The sequence below is a fragment of the Podarcis muralis genome, chromosome 6, assembly GCF_964188315.1.
Source record: "Podarcis muralis chromosome 6, rPodMur119.hap1.1, whole genome shotgun sequence".
Classification (NCBI taxonomy): domain Eukaryota; kingdom Metazoa; phylum Chordata; class Lepidosauria; order Squamata; family Lacertidae; genus Podarcis; species Podarcis muralis.
In genome coordinates, this window is record NC_135660.1 from 41,397,670 (window position 1) to 41,415,993 (window position 18,324).

Below are 18,324 nucleotides of genomic sequence, written 5' to 3' on the forward strand. Positions count from 1 at the left end.
CAGCAGATAAGGTATTGACTGGCAGACTGACTGAGCTTTACTCAAATGTGAAAGAGAACTATTGATTACTCCCAGAAAACAATCTCATCCATTTATCCATGACCTGGGAAGACAGCCTTTCCACTCATCCCCCACCCCACCCACTGTCCATATCTGGAGAATAATAGGAGGAGGAAACCATAAGTGATCTTCATTCCAGCTGAGATAGCTAAGGGAGCCAAATTAATAATGATGAACAACATTGTTTAAAAGTCATAATAAAGTTGTTTTAAACTGGCTGGCTAAACTAGGTGAGGATAGCCAATGGGTCTCAAACGCTCAGTGAGTTAGGAAGTTCCCCTGCATGTGAAGACAGGCCCTGGAAGATTTAATGGATGAGACCAATAGTGGGTCCAATGCCTGAGAAGGTGGTTACTGCACATGCGGTAGATGGAAGTGAGGCAGCCCATCTAGGAGAAGGAAAACTCTGGTCCGAAACCTTTGCTGCCTTGCGGCTATACTAATTCGTGAGAAAGGCTTCAGGAGCAAACCTGGAGGAAAAATCTGTACCCATTGTCTTGCAGGACAGAAGAAAAGGCTAAGGAGTAAATCCTTTACTTCAAGGGAGACAGAGGCACAGGTACAGAATGTGCTGCCCTCTGTCCTTGGCCACATTCACTCTGCAAGGCACCTTATTTGACACACTGTTAGTTTGCGGCTTCTTCTTTTTTGGCATCATTAGTCCATGGGGCTGTGGCATTTCAAACCGTCTGCCATACCAGGGCTTAATTTCTAAAAACAAAGATGCCAGGGCCCATGCCGGCTGTGCTTTGGAAGCCCTGCACCTTAATCCTGAAAAAGTGGTGTGACAGGGTGCAGTTCCTCAGTGGAGACGGGGAGGCACTCTCCATGCTCAGAGACGCTTTTCTTTATAGTCCCGAGTCTCAGGTCTGGGGTTGAAAAATGGCCAAGTCCTGGCACAACTGGAGCCCTCGGCAGAAGATGCCTCAGCTCCTGAATGCGCCCCTTGTTTGTAAGAGTTTGATCAGGTTCCTCCTGGCCTGCAATGAGAGCCAGGCAGCTTTAGGCCCCTGTTTACCCTCGAGTTAATAAATGAACAGGAATCAGCACAACTTTCCAAATGTACAGAAGCTTGGAAGGATTCTGGCTCCAGGAACTCTTTGGGTGGGGGGAGAGAGACAGACAGACAGACAGAGAGCACACAAGAGCTCCGAGTTGTAAATTCCTCCTGAGCTGTGAGGGGCATTCACTGAGATAGCCCTCCCACCATGACCACGGCAGGTGCAGTGGGCTGGCACTTGGCTGTGAAACTGGAGAGAGCTGGTTTGAGTTTGCACTTTAGCTCCTGGTAGGCAGGGAGCCTGGGCTGTGCTCACATCTCCTCGGCGCAAAGAGCTGCCTGCCGCCCACCCGCAGGAGGATGTCTCAGTGGCTCTGGATACTTGGAAAGGTCCTGCTCTTGGCGAGGGTGGCTGCCTCAGTGAACTTCTTCCATCACCGCTATGAGGAGCTGGTGCAAGCCCTGTTTGATGTGAAGGGCGCCTGCCCATACATTACCAGGCTGTACAGCATTGGGCGCAGCGTCCAGGGCCGCCACCTCTATGTGCTGGAGTTCAGCGACTATCCCGGCATCCATGAGCCCAGTAAGTGTTTTCCTGGGGTTGTAACCCTTCCCTGCAGCTGAGCAGTTGCTTCTTTGTGTGCTTCCAACCCATGCCAAATTCCGGAGCAGCGAGATTCATTGCTGTCCTGGCTTCTAACCAGGAACCCCTGTGGCCAGCAAAGCCCAGCCCCACGGCACTCCTAGCTAGGGCAAGCAGAGACTGTGGGGAGGAGGAGCTGTGCAGGAGGCAGCCGTGTGTCAGCTGACAGAGACTCGCCATGGCGACCTGGCATGTATTTCTTTTCGTCTGTTGTTCATTTTACACTTGAGGAATCGAGGGAGAGAGATGTGTCCAAAGGGCAGTCCGAGGTCTGTGGCTGAGGTAAAATTTAAATCCAACTCCCCGGGGTTCAAGTCCAGATCACTACCTGCTGCGCAACTCTGATTCTAGGAAGAAGAGCTGAGGGAACTGGTTTGAAGTTTATGGTTAACCTTGGCTGGTGAGGGAAACCTCCGTTTGGGGCTGCCTAGCTTTTCATACTTCTATGGCAGATGTGGCTTTGGTGGAGCCTAATGCCTCTGGAAGAAGCGAGGGATGGCGTGTGCACTGACTTAGGTAGATGCTGAGGCCAATAGCTAGGTGACGACAGGCACCAGAGTCAGACAGAGGCAAGAGTTCTCAGGTCCTTCTCCAAGTACCTCTTCCATCAGAGGTGAGATGATCATCAACAAGAGGGGGGGGGACTTTTATCTGACAATGATGCCCTGGTTGTTGAATGCCCTCCCCAAAGAGTTTTATCTGCTATAATTTCAGTGTCAGGCAAAAGCAGTTTTATTCACTCAGGCATTTCAACTGACATGAACGGAGTCTAATTGATCAAGACTTTTTTTGTGTGTGCTTCCGGGCAAGTGTTTATTGTGGGAAGGTCATTAGTATCAAATGGTCAGCCTGTATTTTCCCTCCCCTCACAATTCAGCCCAGCATTTTGTCTGCACAACAACCCTGCAAGGCAAATTCTGCTAAAAGCCAGTGAGCCTCAGGCTGAATGTGAGGCTGTGTTTTCTCTCTCCAAGCTCAGCAGTATACAATGTTGGCTAAGGGTGCTTCCAGATGGGTGCTTAATTTGCAAGCAGGTAGTTGAGATATTGCACATGGGCAACGGGAACATTATGGCACCAACCCCATAATAAACACCCAGCAGGAGGTACCATAAGAATGCCTGCAGGCCGTCTGTTTGGGCAGATGATAGGGACACAGGAGAGGGACAAGGAGCTGAGGAAGAGTGGATAAGAAAGGGAAAGGGCTGTCTGCAGATGCCAGATTGCACAAGAGGTGTCTGGATACGTTAGGATTCCCTTTGACCTTGTTTTGTTTCCTTTGGGACTGGGAAAGTTGTTGCAAGCACGCTGCCCTTCCATTTCTCCAATGTGCAATTTAACTGTCTTCTTCACCCCATAGTGCCATCTCTGACTGTGGGGTTGAGCAGCAGGTAGGGTCCTTTTGCAGCCTGGGGAAGCCCTCGCCCTCCTGTATTCTGAAGGCTGCTTGTCTTGCATATGGAGTTAAAGGGGCCGCTTTATGGGGGGGAGTGGTTTTCGAGAAAAGAATTTGAGGCCAGGCCAAGATGAAGGATTGATTTGATTTTGCAGTTCAGTCTAAAACCCCTCGAGGCTTTTGAAGTCTGGAATGTGACATAGCAGTGAGACGAGATGAAGGAACTGGGAAGGGGAGAGCTGGCTGTACAAAATAAGGGCATAGAGAGAACCTGACCTTTCTGATTTGAATGGACCCTCTCATCAGTCCTGAATCAAAGAAAATGCTTCTCCCCCCCCCAAAAAAAATTACACCACTCCCATACAGGCCATTGCTTCTTGCAACTCACTTGGGGCACAGATTCCCAGGGGTTGCGCCACCCTGACTCCACAATTCTTTGCGGGGTTCAGTAAGGTGGAGAAGAGCCACAGCTCAGTGACAAAGCTTTGTCAATGGCTTTGCATGCCAGAATATCGAGGTGGGGTTGGGAATCTCCCCGGTCAGTGCCACTGCCAGTTCATTGAGACAGCATCAAGCTAGGTGGACCAATGGCACAAAGTGGCCTAAGGCATCAGCAGTTGTCTGTGACTCTGTGATACACTAGATCAGCCTTTCCCAACCAGGTGCCCTCCAGATGTTTTGGACCCCAACGCTCATCAGCTGTGCTGGCTGGAACTGGTTGGGGGAGCCTGCAGTAGATGGTGGATGACCCCCACAGAGAGACTCTTCACAGCAGCACAAAAGGGCACAGCTAGAGTTTAATCCCTGTGGGACATCAATGGGGAACATGCGCCTCTGCCTTCTTCCCAGTGTCTATGCTTTCAGAGCACCAGCCAACCCTGGGTATTATTCCAGCCACTGTTCTAATATCAGCAAATCTCTCACTTTCCCAGTGGAGCCAGAGTTCAAGTATGTGGCAAACATGCATGGGAATGAAGTGCTGGGCCGGGAACTGCTGCTCCAGCTCGCAGAGTTCCTGTGTGAACAGTATCGGCATGGCAACCAGCGCGTCACGCAGCTCATCCATGAGACGCGCATTCACCTCTTGCCCACCATGAACCCAGATGGATACGAGGTGGCAGCTGCCCAGGTACCAGGCAAGCATCCCTTCCTTATCTCAGTAGCCATGGTGATGATGGAAGAAGGTTGTCTGAGGGAGGCAAAAGGAGGAATAGCAGAGGGGAAAACATGCAGGAGGTGGGGTCACGGAGGACAAGTCTATCAGACTCCATTAACAGCTCATACCCGTCATTAAACTTGGATCCAAATGAAATCAATGGGTTACGATAAACATGACTTAAGTCACATTTATTTCAATGGGAACTAAGTTCAACTAACTTAGTCTGGATCCAATTCATGTTTAAATTACTATAATTATTTCTAAAGTTGCATCTATAGATATGAATTAGTATATGTACATTTTAATCCCTCTTTTTAATGTCCCTTTTTAATGAATGAGTGTATGGGTTTTGTTAGGGTCCTGAGCTCCTGGTCTTTTGCTGGATCTTTCCCTCCTTCTAAAAACTTCTGTGTATGTGGGTATTTACTTTATTTACAGCAGGGGTAGCTAAGCTATCACCCTCCAGATGTTGTTGGACTACAACTCCCATCACCCATGACCATTGGAAAGACTGACTGGGGCAGATGGGAACTGGAGTCCAACAATACCTGGAGGGCTTCTGCTTTACTGGGCACTTTGTAGAACACAGTGCTGGTGAGACCACAGTCACCCTCCCTCTTAATTTGCCCAGAGGCAAATTAGTGTCATGAGTCTGTGCCCCAAGATTTTTTTTAAGTACCTAGCAATGCTTTTGCCTAAGTGGTCAGCTTACACTTTGACCCTTCATAGCACAGTAATAGCCAAGCTAGTAACCCTGAGGTTTTTTTCTTGGGGATTTGATTTAGTCAAGTTCTGTGCCCTTCCACTGCATTCCGGTGATGGGCAACCAAAGCAAGCTGGGATGCTTAGAAAGCCCATTTAATGATTCTGGACTTGTTTCATCTGTCAAGAGTGGTACTAACAGCAGAGCCCCATGGGCCAAGCCCCAGAGCTATTGGTCTAGCTATTGTGTTGATTTATTTCCACTCTCACTGGATTTCTGATGAAACTCATGCGGTGTCAATATATATTCCCAGAGCTCCTTGATTTGAATGCATTGGTTTCATCTCTGGTACTGTCAGTAATTCCTAGCCTTTAAATGCCAGAACAGAAACTGTACTGAACAGGTCCTGGAGCGCTGCCTAGAAAAGTATTTAATCTCACTGGAGACCCAGATTGGTCATGCTGCACTTCTCATTACTTTTTCCTTTATTGGGCTTCCCCGTTCCGTTGTCTAGGGGACAAATAGATGCAAGAATTTCTGACCATAAAAATATGAGGATTTGCTGCTGGGAGGGGAGGCGGGGGATTCTGTGGATTCTGAGCTATTTTGAGTGCAACAGTCTGTTGGAAAGCAGCAAATAAATCAAACTCTAATCTAATTTAAATGATGGTGGCTGCTGATAATGTTAAACAGGGTCAGAAGATGCCTGCCAGCTGGGATTAACACTCAGAAACCCAGAGATTTTTGCATATCCTTGTGTTTCCTGAAATTCTCATTGACGCATACACCAACAAAAGTGGCAAGGTGGGGTTTGGTGTGCACTTAGCCATGCCTAGGACTCACATGTTTACCATTCATTCTTCTCTAGAGCCAAAGTCCCTTAGGATACCTCGTTGGGAGAAACAATGCCAATGGAGTCGACCTTAACCGAAACTTTCCTGACCTCAATACTGTCATGTACTACAATGAGAAACAGGGTGGACCCAACCACCACATACCCTTGCCAGACAACTGGAGGAGTCAGGTAACATATTACTGTAGACTCACTCAATGCCTAGTCTGCCTGGGTGTGCTTCACAAAAACAACACTCGCTTTAGGACACCCCTCCAGGGCTGTGGCAGTTCAGGTTCCCCTCTCTATGATCCTTCTCTTCTTCTTTCGCCTCAACTCCCACATTAGTTCCAGTGTTGCTACATCCAATATCCATCTCCCAGTTTACTCCCAATATCCAGCACACTGGGTGTTCTGTTTCAGTGCCACCGACCCATGGCTACAGCCGGACATATGGGATGCTTGGGTTTCATCCCACCCACCAATCAGACCAGTGAGGGCTGTGAAGTTCACAAGGTTGATTTCTTGTGTGGTGCAGAAGTAAAATTTATTCCCCTTGCCATTCTCTTGGTCTTTCACTAGAAGCCAATCTACCCATTCAGGAAAAGCATGTATTTCCAGGACTGTACCACTTCACAATGCAGATAGGGTAATCACATATTTGAAGATCCTCTTCAAAACAACCTCTCCTCAGCACATATAAAAGTGGCACATTCCAGCCTGGCACAAGCCTATGGCCTACTAGGGCAAATGCCAAATTCCTAGGAGAGCTCACTCCTGCCACCATTTTAATTTCCACAGGATGCAATACATCTGCTGTCACCATATGGTAAGCGGGGGGGGGGGGAGCGCTGGAGGAGAAGACTACTGAAGGTGTTTTATGTGGGCCACCCTCAAAAACCTGGTCATGAACACATTAAGGGGAAGGCCATGCAAGAACCTTTCTCCTTGATACGATAGCTTTCCAACACCAGGTGACTTGACATGGCAGAGCACTCAGTCATGGAAGTCTACCTCCTAGTAGGACTCTGCCACATGTTTGTACCAAACTGGGAATGCTGGAAATAAGGATGTGGTTCTTGCCTGGACTTCCCTGCTTCTCCCCCTTCGCAGGTGGAACCAGAGACTTTGGCTGTGATTCAGTGGATGAAAAGCTACAATTTCATTCTCTCGGCCAATCTCCATGGTGGTGCCGTCGTTGCCAACTACCCATATGATAAATCCCAAGAGCAGAGAAGCCGGAGCGTCTGGCAAGCACAGAACAGCCCCACTCCCGATGACAGCCTCTTCCAGAAGGTGAATGGTAGCAAAGATAATAGCCATGGCACTTTCCCTGGGTGCTGGATTTTGTTTGCTCTGAACAGTGCTGGAGTGTAGGTCTTCTTGATGGGAAGCACAGGGAACTGATGTTGCAAAGTCTGAGAGCTATGGGTGTCTTTTTATTGTTCACAAATTAATGAATTTGAATCTGGATTCTGCCTGTGCACTGCAATGTGTATGAAACTGAGTGGGTAGGAATCTATGACTAGCTTGGCACTTTCTTTACAGCTGGCCAAAAGCTATTCATATGCCCATGGAACGATGCACCAAGGTACAAATTGTGGAGATATCTTTCCTGATGGCATCACCAATGGAGCCTCCTGGTATTCGCTCAGCAAGGGTAAGGCCAAGGGGGAAAGGCAGGGCATATGAAATAGACCATGTAGGAGGAACGGGGGATGGAGAAATTGGGAGAAGAGGAAAGAGAGAAAGGGAGAGACTCAGCTAGGTTATTCTGGAGGGAAGAAACGATACATGTGGCCCCACCAGGAAATTCTGTACATTGGAAGAGGAGATGAAGAGCCTATGGTGCCTGTGCCTAAAGAAGCCTGTTTTGTAATATGATTGTTTTTCCACCTGTTCCTGAAATGTGGGGGTGGGGAACATTTTTCATTCTAAGGGGCACATTCCTTCATGGGCACCCTTCTGGGGGCCACATTTCAGTGGCACACAGGGCCAGAGTCAAATTGAGCACAGAAATGGGTGTGAAATTTACCTTTGTAACTTGGAAAACATTCCAGCCCTGCTGAAATATACTCGGAGTCAAGAGTGGATTTCATGCTCTTTATTCAGCTCATAGTGGTGAGGAGGAATGGAAGTTCCCCCAGAATGTCTGCTTTATATACATTATTTACACAATGGGCCCCACGTGATTGGCTGATTCCGGGATTCTCCTGTAGGCCAATCAGGCTGCGGATTCACTTCCGCTGGAGCTGGATTGGGTGGCTCCTGTGGACCAATCAGACTGCTGAATTCTGGATCCTATTGTTCTAGGACCAATCAGACTGCTGCATTTTGGATCCTATTCAACTCAGTACATAACACCTGCAGAGCTCAGACATTTGTGCACACCAGAACTTACGCACGTCTCTTTACCTGGCCCCCACAATCCAGCAAGGGGCTGAGGTGATTTTATCAAACAGGGGAGGGGGAACTTGCTTCTTCCCAGGGCCACATGCATGTGGGTGCAAAAGCACTGGATATAAAGGTTACCTTTGTACAGCAGGCTGGTTTCCGCACAAACTCACACGCCCCTCTCCATCTTCCGTCCATGTAAGCAAGAGGCATCATCAGAGGACAAGGGCATGTTCTCCAACCAGGCGAAAGCAGAGCCAGGAAGGGGTGTGGTTGGGGAGAGTCCCCAGGGTCAGACTGAGAGGACTGGAGGACTGCATTCATCCCCACTGTGGAACAAATCAATATCCTCATCTTTTTGCCTTGCAGGGATGCAAGATTTCAATTATCTGCACACCAATTGCTTTGAGATTACCCTTGAACTGAGTTGCGAAAAATTTCCACCAGAGAGCAGTTTGGTTTTTGAGTGGCGGAAAAATGCTGAAGCACTTATCACCTACATAGAGGAGGTAATAAAGCTGCCAGGGTGTCATCCTGCCCAATCCCTCTACAGAATTGTCTCATTTCCCCCTGGATTTCCCCCGGATCCATTTTTAAAATATGGTGTTACATTGACTACTTTCCAGTCCTCAGGGGCAGACGCTGATCTGGCAATTTGTCAGTTTTATTTTGCCCATTAGCTATATTTCTCGTCAGCACTACCTGCCTTAGGTCCCCAGACTCACCTCCAATGCTCTATGGCAGCTGCCTTATGCCCAGTGCTTTTTTTCTTTAAAAAAAATGTTTAGGGGTACTTTAGTTTTCCTTACTCATACTGAAATACTGCCACTCGATGAGGCCAAACTTAGATGAACATAATGCTTAGGGGTATGCGTACCCCTACATCCCCCCAGAAAAAAGCACTGCTTATACCAGACCACAACCAAGTCAGAGTACTTATCCATCCAATTCAGTACAGTGGTACCTCGAGTTACAGACGCTTCAGGTTACAGACACTTCAGGTTACAGACTCCACTAACCCAGAAATAGTACCTCGGGTTAAGAACTTTGATTCAGGATGAGAACAGAAATCACGCAGCAGCGGGAGGCCCCATTAGCTAAAGTGGTGCTTCAGGTTAAGAACAGTTTCAGGTTAAGAACGGACCTCCAGAACGAATTAAGTTCTTAACCCGAGCTACCACTGTACAGAAAGTTACAGGCAGGGCTTTTGGCAACCTTATCTGGAGATACCAAGGATCTCTTGGGATCTTTTGCATTTGGAACATGTGCTTTATCACTGAGCTAGAATGCATCACTTGTGGGGTGTGGGTCAAGCTCTGTTCTCGGGAGTTCTTCTTCTTCCTCTTCTTCTTCTTCTTCTTCTTCTTCTTCTTCTTCTTCTTCTTCTTCTTCTTCTTCTTCATTGAGTTTATATAACACCCAATACCCAGAGGTCTCAGGGAGGTTCACAGAGCTAGGAAAGCCGAACCACTGCATTCTGGATCAGGGCAGGGTGGACTCCCTTTCGCCAGTTCTAAGGGTATCCACTTATTTGTTTGGTATTTGTGTTTTGCAGGTTCACCAGGGCATCAAAGGTCTGGTGTCCGATGACAACAACAACAGGCTCGCAGGTGCTGTCATCTCAGTCAAAGGAATTGCCCATGATGTCACTTCAGGTCGGTACCCAGTTTGACACAGGCCAGACTATTATCATAGGTGGTAATTAAATGGCATTGCTGTATTTGTATGTCCCACAGTTATAATCTGAAAGAAAAACCTTCAGAAAACTGCCAGGTATACTTTTGCTTTGAAAATGATTCTCTTCTGCTTTCTGCATTATGTTAACAACATTCGCAGTGAGTCATTCTGGAAGACTAAAAGGGGTTCTGAGAGTCTGTTATGAAGATGTCTATTCCTTGTGACCATGTGCCCCACGCAGGGGCCGTAAAGGGTATAAGCTTCTCATATAAAAACAAGCAGAAACAAAATAGAAAAGGCCAGGAGTTATGTCCGGTGCTTTTTTTCTTAAAAAAATAATAATGTTTAGGGGTACTCTCATTTTGACTCAAGAAAATCACCATTTTATAGTTCAAATTGTGAAAAATAAATACAGTAAATGGACAAAAGTACAAAGATTCACAAAATGTTTAGGGGGTATGCATACCCCTGCGTATCCCCCAGGAAAAAAAGCACTGCTTATGCCTATAGCTTTATGGTCTCTTATGCAGCCAATTTCAATATCTTAGTGGTCAAAGAGTTCATCTAGTCCAACACCCCCCCCCCCCGATGCAGTAAATCTACTGCTGTAGCAGTGGGCCATTGAGCTCAATAAGCCTTTTTTTCCCCCATTAAAATTTTGGGGTGCTAACCCCTGCCCTTCCCTGCATTTTCTGCAGGGAAGTATCAGTGATTACCGTAAGTGGAAATATTGTGAAACAAACAAACAAACAAACAAACAAACAAACAAACAGATAAACTTGTTCTCTGGCCTGGTACAGACCACATTGCAAGTTTGAGCTGTGTTCATATTGAGTGTCACTGGGCAGATACATAATTCAGCACTTTAGGGGAGCAATAGGACCAACTGAACCCTGATTCTGGCCAGGGTTCGCCCCCCCCCAGGACTCCCTAATTGTGGGGTTGAGGCCAGGCAAGTCAAGCCCAAGTGGTGTCCTCTGGCTCTGCTCTCTGTATCTTCTCAGCCCCTCTTTCTCTCTGGTAGGAGAACATGGTGACTATTTCCGGCTGCTGCTGCCTGGTACTTACACAGTCACGGCATCAGCGGATGGATACCAGCCACAGACAGTGACGGTGACGGTGGGCCCAGCTGCACCCACGGAGGTGAGTGTTGGGGGAAGGCTAAAGGTGCCAGGTTCTTCTAAGCTGGGCCTTCAGGCAATTAATTAGAGTAGGGCCGCCTGGGAGATAGTGGGAAGAACCCTTCCCTGCACCCCTATGAGAGTTGGGTCATGGAATTATGGTTAATAAAAATGTGGAAACGTTGAGAGTATGGGAAAGCATTAGCCCAGCCCAGCTTCAGAAGTTCACCTTCTCTTCCAGACTGGTAAGGAGAAGACCTCCCAGCATTTCCATTAACTATTGCCCTACTCAGCCCTGTCTATGACCTGCTCATTGGATGCACAGAAATCCAGGATGGATAGTTTAAAGCAGACCACTCATGTAAGGTTGCATCTCTTTGTGCTCCAGGTGCCCCACTAGAGCCTTGGCAGAGAAAACCATGCAGCTCCTACTCCTCAAGCTGTGCTACCTGGGGCCATGTCAGCACCTGACATCCTTAGGCCAAGGCCCCATTTCTCCAGTACTGACACTGCCCTATGCCCCCCCCCCTAAAAATATCCCAGAGTTAATTCTTAATTCTATCCCAGAGTTCCAAGTAGCCAGGTGGCTGATATTAGCCACCGTTTAAATTTCCCATATTTCTCCCCGCATAGTGTTACCTTCAGGCATTGTAGGAAATTAAACTGGCTGCTAGCCCAGCACTGCTCAGAGCACTCTTGTTGCCATTTAGAAATACCCAGCCCCAAATCTGGAACTGGTAGAGTGCTAAGTAATGTCTGTCCAAAGATATAAAATAGTTATTGCATCTTTTCTTGGCCCACCCTGATTAAAGGCTGTGGGTGCTTTTTAGTTACACAGCGCTCTTAACCTCAGCTCTAATTCTGTCATTCTGTAGAACTACAAGTAGCTAATAGCCTCTCTAAATTCTATTAAGCTGCTTTGGAAAACTGTATTTGGAGCAGGGGGTGTAGTTAGGGAGAATGAAGGCCTCCCACCAGTCTGCAATGGAAAGTTGGAGAATCTCTAGATACGTTCTTCACCCCTGACCTTTTGCTTTGCTATTTATTTGTCCTCGGGACCTTGTGTAACACAGTTGTGTTTTAACTCAGCAATCATATTCCATACAAAAGAAGGAAGTTTGGCAAGTTTCCATTTTTGGCAGTGCTGGAGTGTGGGGGCTGGGCATTCTTTTTGTCCTGAGGTGCTAGAATGGTCATTTCTCTGCATTAACTGTCCCTGTTTACCATCCCCTTGTGACTTGGGGCTGGCACAGGACTGGGCTTTCAGGACTAGGAAGCCCACACTGATCTCAGTGAAGTGAGCCATATACTTCAAGGGGCATTTAACTGTGGAAGCAAAGGCAGCCTAACACCCCCTTCAGGACAGTCACTGAGCTGCCTTCCACAGCTCGCCAACCTCCTGGGCCTTAAGGCTGCATTCTGCCTCTCAAACAGCCTGCCGCCCTCCTGTGACTCTGTGGAGGTGCCCGTCTTCTCTGTGAGCTTCTGATCTTCCTCAGCTTAGCCCCACCCCATTTCAAGAGAGGAGACAGCCAGATTTTCTGGAATGCTCTTAATGCATTTCTGATGATTTACTGAGAGTCTCCACTGCCAGGGAAACCCTCACCCTGGAAGGGGGTGTAGCATATTGGGGGCGGGGAGTGGAGCAGGGAGGCAGTGCTGTGAATCAGAGCTCGGCTGAGCCACCTGCTGGTAGAAGGAGAGATGGAAACCTATTGCTGACTTTCTGGATCGCTAGCCAAGACCTCCATGTCCCATCAAAGAGTAAAATAAACACTTTCCCCCTTAAACTCACTGAGCTTTGTTACTGGCCAGGCCTTGTCACCTGTAGCAAGCCATGTTCTTGTGCTTCAAGCATTTGAAACATAGCATTTAGTGTATTTGAGGCCATCACTGAATCATGGACTGTGTAGTGGTGGACTTGAATACTACGATGCTCTGTGTGAGGCCAAAATTTGGAGGCCCCCCCCCCCCGTCCAGCCCTTGCGCTGCCTTCCCAAAGGCAAATAAGGAAGCCCCCTGCTTTAGGAAGAAGGTGTGAGGCTCTGGCAGGGTGCTAGAGCCCTCCCATCTCCTTCCCAAAGCTGGGAAAGCGTTGATTAGTCTTTGAAAAGGAGGTGGGAGGACTCCAGAACTCTGTCAGAGCCTCACACGTCCTTCCCAAAGCCCAGTGCCTCATTGACTGGGCTTTGAGATGGCTCCCCCTCAGCTCAGAGCCCAGGCACCACTTGCACAGCCCAATTAGAGGACAGGACACAGGGCCACCCTAGTATCAGCACCTCTGACATTGCTGAGTTGCTCCTCTTTAAATGGACATATCCTATCTTGGGATGATTAATTTTACACCCATTTTGGATTTGAGCTTATTTGATTGAGCCAATGCAGGAGTCACATGGTACAGGAGGTGGCTTTGCATTGAATGGCAGCGTGGACTCTAGTGGTCTTCTCTCTTCCAGGTGCATTTCCAACTTAGACAGAGCACTGTGGACAGCCCTCGTGTACAAAAGGCTTCTGACAGGGTCCCCAACAGTAAAGCCCTGCATAAGAAGGTTGTGCCACGAGCTGCCCAATGGGAGACGCCGCGGTGAAGGCAGACCTCAGCTGGGTGAAAGCTGGTGGAGATATTGAACATGAGATGTCAACAAGGCTGACTGATGAACTTTCCAAGATCCATCTCTTGTGATACCCATAAACATGAAATGAGCCTAAACCTTCTTGTTTATTAAATGGCTAGTATTTAACTGCACTATGGACAAAAAAAAAAACTCTTCTAGAAAGGGGTGGGCAGGCATTGGTCTATGATGTGCATGCACAGGAGACAGAAATACCTACACACTTGTCATGGAGGAAAAAGGGCAGGGGGGAATAGTGATTGAAAGGAGGAGCCAGAAAACATAACACCAAAATATTCCTTCAAGACTACCTACTAGTTCAGATCAGTGCTTGGAAAGTTCATTTTAACAAGAAATTCATTCCATTTCACCCCCTCCTAAAAGGAATTAGTTACCGTTCAAGTTCATCCCCTCCAAAAAAAGGAACTAATTCTGTGCTGGTTCAAGTCTCAATTCATTTTTTCCAGCCTTCATAATTTTACAAGCTGCTTGCTAAAATATATATGACAACATCAAGATACACACACAGTGCAATGCGGGCAATTTTATGTATTTTTCCCAACAAGTATTATTTTTAAGTTTAAACAGCATCAGTTTTCAGATACGTAAAAATGGTAAATGCAATGGCCATAATCAAACACATAGTGCAATGAAAGTCCTGTATAGTGGTACATATGCTTCAGGTTACATACACTTCAGGTTACAGACTCCGCTAACCCAGAAATAGTACCTCGGGTTAATAATAATAATAATAATAATAATAATAATAATAATAATAATAAATTTTATTTATATCCCGCCCTCCCCAGCTCAGGGCGGCTAACAACAATAAAACAGTACAAAAGTACAGCATAAACAACACTCTAAAATCATTCATTCTAAAATTAATTAATTAAGAACTTTGCTTCACGATGAGAACAGAAATTGTGCTCCGGCGGCGCGGCAGCAGCAGGAGGCCCCATTAGCTAAAGTGGTGCTTCAGGTTAAGAACAGTTTCAGGTTAAGAACGGACCTCCGGAACGAATTAAGTACATAACCAGAGGTACCACTGTATAAAGTTCTGTGCACTGTAGTTTTTTAAAGGTTTCCTGGGAATCATAACTCTGTGAGAAGTAACCTACAGTGCCCAGAATCCTTTGAAAGAAAGAATCTGCTTCAAATGTGCTTTATAGGTATAGCATTTGCACAACCTCTGACTACTTGTGCTCCTCAATTGCATCAGAATGAGAAAGACCATGTTGCCCCCTACTGGCCACTGAATATTTTGATCATGGGTATGGAAGGCTTTTATGGGATGCTTTTAAGGTTCCTGGATATGTGAATTAACTTTTCAAATGTTTCCAATATGTCGCGTTTCCTTCTATTTAAAAACAAAAAGCAAAAGCAAAAATAACAACCTTGTGCCCCTCCCTCTGATATTCTGAACTGGAGGTGCAACTATATTGGCTCATATGAGGACAGTGTGAAGCCATTTGGATGGGAGACCCAAATCCCAGCAATTTCACACATCAAGTATTCACTAGTGTTAACTGCTATGGTCATTTATAAGCCATTATACAGTGCAGTAATTTATATACCACTTTTACTGGTAAGTGCCTTATAATGGTAAGCATAGCAGGCTTTGTAATCTGTATAATGCTTGCTAGCCTTGCAACAGTGTCAAGATGCAGGCCCTTATTAGTCACATTTTGCAGATGTGGAACTGAGGCTGATTTGCCCAAAGTCATATAAAGGGACCTTGGCTATCCACTGCACCACACTGGCTTTCTTGATCAGCCACAAATTTATTTGATAACCCAACTCAAAAACCTTTCAGGCTTCAGAATTTCCAGATTACGTATCTTGGAAAGGATAGGGAGTCCTCCTACCTTATTAATTGACTGCAGATGAGAACTCATTTGGAAAACGCAGCATGTAAAACCAGCCACAGTGAAACTAGCACTAAAGATGTAGGAAAGCGAGGCTCATCTTTTACAAATTACTTCCAACTTTTAGAACCTCCCAACAACCATCTTTGGAGCTCAGTTTTCTTTGAGAAAAAGTCTTCAAAAACCACACTTGTCAACGGTGCGAATTCCTTCTTTTAGCAGCAGCAATGTCCTCTTTGTTTCCCAAGAGGTCTTTGTGCGATTGTTGCCTGCCCCTAATTTGCATAGGTGTCCCACATTCTCTGCAAATAGTGTTAAACATTGCAATATATAATGCAGAGGCTTTGGAGGTCAACCCGCTTGGAAACACAGAGATTGCTGATGCAAAGCATTCTTGTGTCACGGTCCTTTGCCTTGCTTTGTTCCCCACTTATCCTTCAAATGGTTTCAAAGAAATAAAAACAACATGCACAAACATTTACAACAGGCACACACTGTACATAACTGTATACCTGATGAGCTGGATCTGTCCTTACGAAAAGAAACAACATGGTTTGTTCCCACAATAAGCTGCGGGTGAGATCCAACACAGTGCAAGCAGGTTCCTGCTTGTGCAAGGGGGCTTCTCCCTCTCCTACTTCCTATAGCCCCCCATGCACCCCCAAAATCTGCTTCAGAGGGCTGGGGGAGCCCCATCTACTGTCATCTACTCTTTCCCATATAATCAACCCAATTATATGACTCAGCCGGAAGAGCTGAGTCATGAGTGTTCACAATAGGAACAATGACCTACTGCAGGGGTGGAAGAGCTGAGTCATGAGTGTTCACACTAGGAACAATGACCTGCCGTACTGCAGGGTTGGGGGACCTTTGGCCCTCCAGAGGCGGCTGGCTTCCCATCAACCCAGCCAGCACAGTCTATAGTAAGGGATGGTGGGAGCTGCAGTGCAGCAACATCTGACAGGCCACAGGTACCCCATCCTTGACCTATTGGGGAATGAAAAGTGTGATAAAAAGACCTTTAGCTGGGGGCATTACTTCATAAAAATAAGTATTCAATGGAATAAATTGCATTGGACAGGCCTTTGAAGCCTATTGTGTCTAATGCATCCATCGTCCAAGGCAGTGGAGGAAAGGGGGAAACCAAGAGAGTTAGCAACAGTGGCAGTGATGGATGTGGGTGTCATCGCAACTACACTTTAGGGATAGTGCAGCAAACCCACTTCCCCCCTAAAATCAGACAGTTTGCAATAAGGAAAGTGATGGGGAAGGGCACTGGAAGGTGTTGCTCAATGAACAGATAATCTAGAAGTGACATTAGAGAGCCAATATACGGAGTGTTGTCCCTGAGCCAGTTTTGCTTCTGATGTCATCTGTTTTCCTTTCCACCTGCTTCGGTGTGGTGTTATCACAGTGAAAATTACTTCTGAATCATGCATAGGATTCTGCTGCGTTAGGCTGCATGCCTGCTACTTATAGGATGCTCCACCCTTCTTCCTTTTTGAATTTCTCCATAAATGACAAGATGGCCACTACCCTCCCATATCACAGGGTAGACAAATAGGGATCCTTAAGCCCAGCAAAGGAAAGAAAACAGATACACAGTGATACCTCGGGTTACAGAAGCTTCAGGTTACAGACGCTTCAGGTTACAGACTCCGCTAACCCAGAAATAGTACCTCGGGTTAAGAACTTTGCTTCAGGATCAGAACAGAAATTGTGCGGCAGCAGTGGGAGGCCCCATTAGCTAAAGTGGTACGTCAGGTTAAGAACGGTTTCAGGTTAAGAACGGACATCCAGAACGAATTAAGTTCTTAACCTGAGGTACCACTGCATTTCTCATATTTCAGACAGTTACATAGATTACAATCAGGGTTCTGTTCTGTAATAAATTTGGCACCATGGGCAACCCAGTTTTGAATGCCAAGACGCTGCATTTTGTGTGTGTGCGCACGCATGCATGTGCAGAACATGGTACCAGGCACAAATGTGCAGTTCAGGAACACTACCATTTTAATGGAATCCTGCCAGGCAATGCATAAATGCATTGAGTTGGTATTTGCTGAGAAAGGCAGAAGATGATTTCTGGTCTCAATGAAGGAAGTAAATAAATAATGTGATGCATCTGAACTTTGCAAACTACCTGGAGATGCCTGGAACTGAAGCTGGGACACTTCTGCATAGAAGACAGATGTGCTACAGCTGAGCTATGTCACTTCCCCATTCTGCCTCTTCCCAGGCTCCTTTCTGGTTGTTCTCTCTGAAGCAGCAGCCTTCCATGCAGCGTAGCAAACCACTTCCGAAAGAAAGCAGGCTTTAAAAAGCAGCTGGGGAGAAACGGCATAGGCGGGGGAAGGGAGGGAGCCTCTTGTTCAAAGAAAATAGTCACAGCCACAGCTGCATAAAGCAAACTTGTCTACTTGTTTAACTGGCTTGTTCAAGGTGTGATTTCTCCAGCGCTTGGAGAACGTGCAGCGTCTTTACTGCAAAGTTTCGAATTCCTGGTGCAGAGTTCTCGGTTTTCACGGCAATTATACACTTTCTTCCCAATTCATTTGGGACTCGAAAAAGATGGTGAATATACATCCTAGCAGTATGGCAAAGGCGGATGCTAAAGAAAGAGGGAAAATACAGGGATCCTTTCCAAGACTTATAAACCCTGGGATAAGTTTTCAGTGCAAGGCAAAGAAACTCAGCGGAGGGGGGCACATGCACCTGAGCATGTGCAGAGTGCCCCCGCGCCCCTGGCCGGCCCCAGCTCGCCCCTGGCCTCCAGATCTCCAGCAATGGACACGCCTCTGCCTGGTCCAATGCCCGCTGCCCGTGGGAAACGGCTGCCTCGCTGGCTCCAAGAGCGGGA

General features: G+C 46.8%; 1 protein-coding gene across 2 annotated transcripts; it reads left to right on the forward strand.

Annotated features, from left to right (window-relative positions):
• Positions 1-1,192: 1,192 nt before the first annotated feature.
• CPN1 (carboxypeptidase N subunit 1) lies at positions 1,193-13,694 on the forward strand. Of its 2 annotated transcripts, none has more exons than XM_028730619.2 (9): positions 1,193-1,643; positions 4,031-4,227; positions 5,829-5,984; positions 6,906-7,088; positions 7,341-7,452; positions 8,556-8,695; positions 9,742-9,841; positions 10,888-11,006; positions 13,441-13,694. In XM_028730619.2, the coding sequence occupies exons 1-9, from the start codon at positions 1,421-1,423 to the stop codon at positions 13,570-13,572; spliced, it is 1,362 nt and encodes a 453-aa protein (XP_028586452.2). In that variant the 5' UTR covers positions 1,193-1,420; the 3' UTR covers positions 13,573-13,694. The 2 variants fall into 2 exon arrangements, with proteins under 2 accessions (XP_028586452.2, XP_028586453.2); XM_028730620.2 differs by lacking the exon at positions 1,193-1,643 and adding an exon at positions 1,860-1,985.
• The last annotated feature ends 4,630 nt before the right edge of the window (positions 13,695-18,324 follow it).